General features: G+C 42.2%; 1 protein-coding gene across 2 annotated transcripts in view; it reads left to right on the top strand.

Annotated features, from left to right (window-relative positions):
- akap11 (A kinase (PRKA) anchor protein 11) overlaps nucleotides 1–8,216 on the top strand; it is a 34,092-nt gene extending 25,876 nt beyond the window's left edge. For both annotated transcript variants that reach the window (XM_008299132.1, XM_008299131.1), the window contains exons 10-12: nucleotides 935–981; nucleotides 2,479–2,669; nucleotides 4,417–8,216. In XM_008299132.1, coding sequence (XP_008297354.1) covers nucleotides 935–981; nucleotides 2,479–2,669; nucleotides 4,417–4,602 — 424 coding nt within the window. In that variant the 3' untranslated portion in view covers nucleotides 4,603–8,216. The remainder of the gene's footprint in view (nucleotides 1–934; nucleotides 982–2,478; nucleotides 2,670–4,416) is intronic.
- The last annotated feature ends 789 nt before the right edge of the window (nucleotides 8,217–9,005 follow it).

Here is a 9,005-nt window from a genome sequence, read left to right as displayed (position 1 = left end):
GTCGCTCACTTCTCCAGTCATTTGGCACTGACAAACGGCAGATAACAGATGGCCATTAGGTGGCAGGTTTCCCACAGATTCAGGTTTGTGGTTTGGATACTTCTAAAGAATTAAAAACATGTTAAGATGAGGCAAAAAACAACCAAGACCGACTCATATAACATGGTTTGTTCTAGTCAAGGCTCTAGTGTATCACTATGAGTTTGTTTTAATTACATTTTAATTTAAAAAGATATCCTTTGCTCCCCAGGGACCTCCGTTACAGGCCTTAGGGGATTCATAAAACAAAAATTACTATGGTATTGTGCTTTAATGCATGAATTTATAGTTGGTGCACTCTGTTTCTTCTCAGCGCTGCTTTTACAACGTCCTCGCTGCTTCGTGATCCTGAGCAGCGAATGTGAAAGGCCTTGTTAGACGTTTTCCCTCTGAAGAGAAAATGATATCCTTTATATGATATCGAGCAGAGTCGGAGTGTCTGTAGCCGAGGGCTGTGTCAACAAGACTGTGATTAACAATCTTATAAAGTGGAGAAATGACTGTTTACCTGTTGGCACGTCACACTGCAAATATTTGCACAATTGACAGAATGGATATCGAGTAGATTTTCAGAAGGGGAAAAATCAACTTTCACACTGATCAAGACGTGCTCTATTCGTCATTGTGTCTTAGTTGACAAAAGACAGTGAGGCAGAAAAGTAAATTTACTGGAATACACAAAAAAAACATTGACTGGAAATATGCGGCATATTTCCCTCAGTGAGTCTAAGGTGTCTTTTGAGCAGGATTGCTTTGATTGCAGTGCTTCATATCCTGCTTATTCCAAAGACTGTCAGCTTAAGCATTGTCATTTGTGTAGATATATATTTGCAGCCTCATCTGCTCATCCATTTCTCCCTCCTCACTAACCTGTGTGGCATTTCTCATCCAACAGTGACAACACAGAGGACAAGGAGACTGAGGTCAAAGAGGAATCCAGTGGTAAGGAAACGTCTTCTTCTTTTGAGCTTTCTAACTTGCTAAGAATGCAGATTATGGCGGAAAGAAAAAAAAAGTGCAAATCAAACAGCACGCTTTTGGACAGCTGCAGGAAATGGAGGGGGGAATAACAGGCCCCTTTGCTGATTTGAGGTCCTGCTCTTTCCACTTCTTGAGACTCCGGCTGTCTGTCTGTCTGTCTGAGGGGATTTTACCACCCCCATATTCAGCCACACTCATTCATCCACTCCCTCCACAGTCAAACTGCAGCAGCCCCCAGTGAGGAGGAGGGTGGTGGTGGTGGTGGGGTTCTTATTGGTTCTGTCCTGCTGAGGAACCGTGGGAACCGAGTCCTGAGCGGAGCAGGGCTGAGGGAACAACGTTAGGGTAAACCGGGGAAAGAAACCCCCCTTGAAAAATAAATAAATATGTATATATATAAATGTACACAGGCTATATCTTTGTTGTTAAAAAACTACATTAAAATAGTGAAAAGGGGATTCGTCCCCCGGTTGTGGGAATAATCTTAGCTGACAAACCACTTTGAGCAATGCTAACTTGTTACCGCCATGTAAGATAACTATTTAAAAAATAAAATAAAGATCTCATTATTAACATTTAAATTCATGCAACAAAAAGAATTTAGGATAGCTAGCTAGTGTTACAACAAGCTAAAACAGTGCAACATTGTTAGATAAATGTAAAGTCAGTTAGTTTGTTAGCTGGTGCTACAGCAAGACAATATAGTGTAACATTATTGGCTTAACATAAATCCAGCTAGTTTGTCAGTGGTGCTACTGCAAGCTAATAAAGCGTGACATTATTGACTAAACATAAAGCTAGCTAGTTTGTTAGCTTGTGCTACAGCAGGATAATATAGTGTAACATTGCTGAATAAACATAAATCCAGCTAGTTTGTTAGCTTGTGCTACAGCAAGATAATATAGTGTAACATTACTGACTAAACATAAAGCTAGCTAGTTTGTTAGCTTGTGCTACAGCAAGATAATATAGTGTAACATTACTGACTAAACATAAAGCTAGCTAGTTTGTTAGTGGTGCTACTGCAAGCTAATAAAGCGTGACATTATTGACTAAACATAGAGCTAGCTAGTTTGTTAGCTTGTGCTACAGTGAGCAAATACCACATCATTATTTGCTTCACTTCTTTTCCTTTAATTTCCTCAGATCATTAAAATGAGTTCAATACTATTTAAAGATGAGTAAGGTAGCTATCATCCACAGAAGACCCCCTGTGTTGGTTCCTACTTGAGCTGTCCTTTGAGATGTTATAAAGTCGACTTCACAAGCAAGTGTTGGGCAGTTGTAATTATGTGTGAAGGCTCAATGCTTATTTCTGTGTGGCGTTTTTTATATGCATGGGTTTTGACCTAAGAAAATGCCACCAATTATTCTGCCAGATGTGTTTGAGAAAGAAAATTAACATGAAAAACAATCAGACTGTTGAGTCTTGAATCTATCTGTTCCCCTGTGCTGCAGGGACGCTCTGTGTGGACAGGACTCAAACTCCGGCTCCCAGGACGGTGCTGGTCGTGGTGAGCTCAGACCTCAGGGAGCCCGGACGTGGCCCCCAGCAGGACCCCCAGCTCAGGAGCATGCTGCAGTGGGCGGCTGCCTCCATGGCCGACATCCCTCACATCCAGCTGGGTTTGGACAGAGAGCTGCAGCAGGTGATTCTCAAACAGGTTCCCTTTGTGGTATTTACCATTCAACAGTTTCTTTAAGTGCGTCATGCTGCCTCAGTGAAACAAGGCATTCTTTCCGTGATAGTTGATGTTGGTTTTAAATGTTAGCAATCCTGTAAAGTGGTGTCCTGGTTTCCACCAGAGTTAGCTTTGTTGTGGAGACAAACGGATGAAAAAAAACCACCAGCTACTGCGGTGATTAAATAAAACAAGTTGTATAATGTTTTACAGTCACACAGCCCTGTCAGATCATCATCAACACCATCCAGCTTGTTCTGATGTGGTCACTTCCAAGAGGATATTAGCTGGAAACATTTATTGTAGAAAGCTGATATGGTTACGGTGTGTTTTTATACAGTTTAACTCTCAATGTTCAGTTTGTTTTGGTCCCTCTAGCAGTCTTACTCATTCTGTTTTTTGGCTCAGTTACACTTAGCCAGTGTACTTGAACCATTTTTTATTTACTTAAGCAATATATTAAAATGTTTTGTTGTTTTTTATTTTTTAATTTCTAATTCAGATAACCTCGTGTTTACTTTATCTGTTCTTCAAATTGCTAATGGGTTAATTTTGCAGTGAACACTGGTGTCATCAAGTTGTAAAAGGTATCTATCAGCTGTACGGTTTAGCTAGCCACGCGTTAATGCTAAGCTAGGGCTTTCAAATGCTAACACAGGCAGGGGAGCTGAGTGTCTGTCAGCAGTGACGCTGCTGATGTTTAGAAACAGCGAGAATCTGTTTACATGCTTCCAACAACATTCCAACTGTGTGTTGGCAACGCTCTGCTCTGACTATAAATCTGTGTTTGAGGTGGCAGTAAATACTGACAGATTTCTGGGTTGAAGTTGCTGCGACAGAATTTGTGGGGGTCTGTTCAAGCTGAGCAGATGTTTCCAGCAGCTGGATGAACTCCAGTGAACAAGTCACTGCATCATGTAGATCTGCTGTGAGGACTGTTCTGATATCAAACCCCTGTGATGATGTTATGCTCCAGGTTGTTTACTATGGGCGATTGGAGTTTATCACTTTGGATTATGTCAGGCCAGTTGTTGAAAAGCAACTCAATGAAGTCGATTTAATTGACTAGCTGTCAGCTATTAAGTTAATCTGCAACTGTTTGGATCAATCAGTCTGAGGGATTTTTAAAAAAAGAAAAACAACTCTAGATTCTCTGATTGAAGCTTATTAAATATCAATATTTTCTTGTTTCTTTCCTCCTCTGTGACATCTGAAGCTTTGGGAAACACTGATTGACATGTGTCACTGTTTTCTGACATTTTGAAGACCAAATGATTCATGCAGAGAACAATCAGTCAAAACAATTGTGAGTTGCAGCCTTGATCAACTTTTGGAAAAACTGTGCTTCATTAATTTCAATGATTGATCAATTATTGGTTGTTAATGTGACTGATTATCGCTCAAGGAAACTGTTTGCATCCCTAATTTGTTACACTTTGAGGCATGAGTGACTTTAATTGTGATCCAGATTCCCTCATATTCTTGTGTGCCATTTCTGTAGAATTATTTGATTTATTCAGGTTTCCCAGGAAGGAATATTACTTACTGTCACTCGATACCTTTCATTACTGGTGAGAAACCCATAAACATTTACCCAGATCTCTTTCCTGGCAGTGCACCGCACTAATAAATCTTAACTACAGCTGATAAGCGGTGTTTTAGGAGGCCTTCTGTTCAAAAGGCTGAAGTAAATGATCCCTTTGCGTCCTTTCAGCTCCCAGCGGTGGTCCAGAGGCTTCGAGAGAGGAGGTGGAGGGTTGGAGAGCTGCTGCACACGCTGCTGCGCTACTGTGAAGAGAGCCAGACACACAGCCAGCCTCAACCCAGAGAGGAGGCACCGCAGGCGGGCAGAGAACCTCACCATGCCCCCCTCTTCCAGTGGCTCCTGGAGCACGCCTAGGGCCTCTCCTCTTTTCTCCCCCCCTTCCCCCCTTCAGTTCCACACAGGGCTTTGCTAACTCCACGGCCCCTAGAGGGCGCCACACAAATCAGCTCATGAATGTGGGCGGCGTGTGTTCTGCATTGCATGCTGTGACCAAGAAGTACTTCTGTTGTATCCTATTTTTCTTTCCACTTTCTGTTTTGCTGCAGTTTTTTTTCTCACTTATCGGACCACATATATCACACGTGTTGATTTAGTGAGCTGTCTCCTGCACCCACCTACACTTGTCAGTCGAAAGGCCTCACACCTTGCTGCCGCTCTGCTCGAGCTAGAGAAAGAAAAAGAGAGAGAAGAGAGAGAGAGAGAGACCCAGCCCATGTGTTTCCAGACAGAAATGCAGCGAGTTGAGAGAATGTGTTTTCTGTTAGGGAATCCCCACAGCTGCTGGGCGGGTGATGTCATCACACCCACAGCTCACCTCTGTGGTGGTGTTCCCACATGTTCAGAGACCAACACACACACATCACACCACACCCTTTCATTGTGTTATCACATCCAATCCAAGATACACCGACACAGTTATTCCCCCCCCATAGTATTCTATTACTGTATTAATCCACTCAGTTACCGCGCTTCAGTCGAGGGTTTCTCACCGAATGCTGATACAGTTTGATCAGTATGCTGACATACAGTGAGTACACCCCTGCGAAATAGCACTTAATTATCTAATGAGTCTAAATTGTAATGGCATCATTTTAAAGGTGGTATTTTCTCCTGTGAAAAATTAAAAACAGGCCCCACAGAAGGACTTAATCCTCCTCAGCATGGCAGGAGGTGCCATTTATTAGAGACTATTTTTGGGAGTGTTTATTGCTGGAGGGTTTGTGTTGCTCCACCTTTCTCTTTAAAATACCCCAAATGTGTTCTATTGAATTCAACTGAGGTCATAGTGTTCACTTTTTCCTTCTTTAGAAACTCTTGTGTGCTTGTGCTTTGGATGGTTATCATGCTGGAATATTCCTCTTCTGCGAAACTTCTGCAGACTTGCAGTCATCTTGTCAGACACTGTTTTGGTATATTTACAGACGCTCGTGCTCTATCTGTAAATTTCATCTCCCCAACAACTTTTGCACCCCTGCAGCCCCATATCATGACACTCCGACGTCTGTGTTTCACTGTCAGGACGATGCATTCACTGTGGTAGTCTTGACCAAATCCACACATTACATGCTGGATTCCATCTGAGCTCAACAAATGTATCTTGGTCTCATCTGATCAAACAATGTGCTCCAAATATTCAGCAGGCTTCCTGTTGTGTTCTTTAGAAAGGTTTTATTCTGCAGTGTAGTGCCAACCTGCAAGCAAGGGTGTTTGTCTTGGACACTGTCACATTATAAACTGTCCTTCACACTGTCTGAGCTGTTACAGAATCTCTCATTTCCATTGATACCCCCCGTGTCAAGTCAGAAGCAGCTGTTGTCTGGTTTTCACAGCTGGATTGTGAAAGTAGTGCAGTGTCTTGTGGAGTCATTGTTGGAGGATGACCACTGGAGCCCTGATTAGTGGTATAATGGCTCCTTCTGTACCCCCTGATTACTGTGTTACCACTGATTTCTAGTAGATCTTCCTGTGTTCTTTTCAGGTATTTGTTTTTGATTTTTCTTTCGAGGAAATTCCCCAGTTACTACATTTGGAATCGTTTTGGCATTTAGATCCGCTTGCACAGAGGTGGACTTACTTTCGTAGCGGAGATTGACAAGACTTTGTTGAAGTTTTAAAACCATATCTTTGGTCATTTTGCGTTGATGAATGGGCCGCTCGCCTGGCTGCAGATTGATTAAAAAAGATGATGAAGTTGCCTCTTGAGAGTGTTCCTGTTTTATCTAATACTGTAACACTGCTTGCCTAGCAACAATCTCCTTCGTTGTCAAACTTAGTAAAATATTTAGAGTGGATAATGTTTACTAGGGCGGTCGGTATTTTAAGAAAATGTATATTTTTTTTGAAGGTAGAATATCTAATCAAACATGAAATGCTGCTCAAAGTGATGAAAAGAAACAGTGATGTTGGCTCAATGCTGCCATATGTAGCTCATACGGTGACTGTGCCCCCTTTTCTGCCCTGCAGTCGGTAGTAATGGTATGATGTGCCGGTCATCCGTCTCGGTGGCCCACGTCCAGCCGGGGGAAGATCCAGTGACGCAGATAGCGGATCATTTAGTAATTAAAGACACCGGTCCGGTCTGCACCTCCGAAACCACAAACTAGCAGCATCTGCATAGCTCAGGCCTGGACTCACACATATTCAGTCGCCCACGCTCCACAGTCACCTTGTGGAATCAAGGAGTCTGAACACCACAACTTCCGCTCAGTAACCCCCCCCCGCAGTCTCACACACACCCTCATTACTCACCAGCCTCCTTTGTGTACACGCACAGCACTACCAGCTACTTGCTGAGATGCACTTTTTTTATTTTTATGTTTTTGTGTGCGTTTTTTTTTTTTTTTTATTCGGCCGAGGAGAGACTGGGCATTTCCAGCGCTGCCCTCAGACCTCTCCTAGCTCGGACGCTCCGCTCTGCCTACAATCCCTCCCCCCAAATTACTGGGAGACATTTGTGTTTATTTATTGTTTATGGGTTGTTTTTTTTCTTTACAATGAGGGACCGAAGGATGACGTGATGCCGCGAGGTCCTCCGATTGAAAAACGCTGTAATATACCACGACCTCACATCTATTATTATAAACTAAGTGTTGTTGGTTGGTGTTTTCGCCTGCATGGCTCAATCTGACTTTTGAAGCATTATTCTTCTTCTTCTTCTTCATGTGCTGGCCGACACTAATTGAGCCGCAGTAACGCTACAGGCCTCTGCAGATGCCTTTTGTTTGTTGATGCTTAATCTCTAGGCTGCCAAATGGTCATATAATCTTAAAGGTGTTTTTTGTCCTGTATGATTTGTTTACACACGAAAATGAATATTTATGAAGAAAAATCCAACCTGTTATGAAAAGAAATGAAGTTACGGTGAAGTATTAACCTGAGAGAGCGCTTATATATCGGTTTACATTAAAGGAATGTATTAATGGACAGAAGCGCATCAGTGTACAAACTCTCTCCCGGTGTGAATGTCTAGTTGTTCCAGCAGGACTTTCCCAGTTTTTTTTTTGTTTTTTTTCCCAGCACCTTGCCCCCTTTTCTTCTATTTTCTTGATCTACTTTACATTCCTGTGCATCCCACATGACTTATAGCGCTTTGTTGTGTTTGTGAAAGCTGAATGTGAACCTGCCAAGACTCCATTTTAGATGCAGACACTGTAAATCTGTTTTTGCTACTGTTGTTCCCAGTGTTACTTTCTGCCTCTCAGACAGGACGTTTGAAAAGAAAAGAGAAAAAAAAAAGAAAGAACAGTAAAAAAGAGATTCCTCCTCTCCTGTATTTTTCCTGCTTCCTTGTAAAATCCTGCCAAATAAAGATATTTAATAAATTATAATATAAGTTATATAACTGAGTTCACTACTTGTTCTCCCTCGTGGCATTGCTGAATAGTTTACACATTCTAAGCTTGAAGTCAGAAACTAAATTTGTTTATGTCAAAGCTTGGTGTGACAATAAAGCTTTTTCATGTGCGCTATTTGTTCGTCTCCTTTTCGTGAAGAGATCACATCCTTGTTGCAACACGCTGAATGTTGTTTCTCTTTGAGTTGCGTTATTACACCTGAAGAACTAGACTTAGTCAGAATCTAGTCTAGTCTCAAGTATCTGATGGTTTTTGTTGAATGTTTGACATTTTGTAATGGAGAAGTCAACAATTAATGAGCAATTAATCATTTATGTGTGTTAATAGCTTCTTACAATGTGAGAATTAGCTGCTTTTAATGTTTTAATGTATTCCTCAGTACTGTTCTTACAAACAATGCTGACATATACTTACTGGCACTGGTTTTTTCCAGTGTATTCATGTGAAAGCTTACATCCATCCATTATCTATACACCACTTAATCCTCACGAGGGTCACGGGGGGCTGGAGTCTATCCCAGCTGACTTAGGGTGAAGGCAGGGGACACCCTGGACAGGTCACCAGTCTATCACAGGGCTACACTTAGAGACAGACAACCAAGCACACTCACATTCACACCTACGGGCAAATTAGAATCACCAATTAACCTCAACATGTTTTTGGACTGTGGGAGGAAGCCGGAGAACCCGGAGAGAACCCACGCTGCACGGGGAGAACATACAAACTCCACACAGAAAGATTCCGGTGCCCCCACCGGGACGTGAACCAGCGACCTTCTTGCTGCGAGGCAACAGTGCTACCAACTCCACTACCTTGCAGCCCGAAAGCTTACATGTAAAACATATAATCTGAGTCAGCTGTGATGCATCTTTATAGATAAAACCACCATAAACAGTTTATAAG

The sequence above is a fragment of the Stegastes partitus genome, unplaced genomic scaffold, assembly GCF_000690725.1.
Source record: "Stegastes partitus isolate 25-593 unplaced genomic scaffold, Stegastes_partitus-1.0.2 Scaffold1382, whole genome shotgun sequence".
NCBI lineage: Eukaryota > Metazoa > Chordata > Actinopteri > Pomacentridae > Stegastes > Stegastes partitus.
Note: the sequence above shows the minus strand (reverse complement) of the source record. Positions and strands in the feature narration are given on the sequence as shown.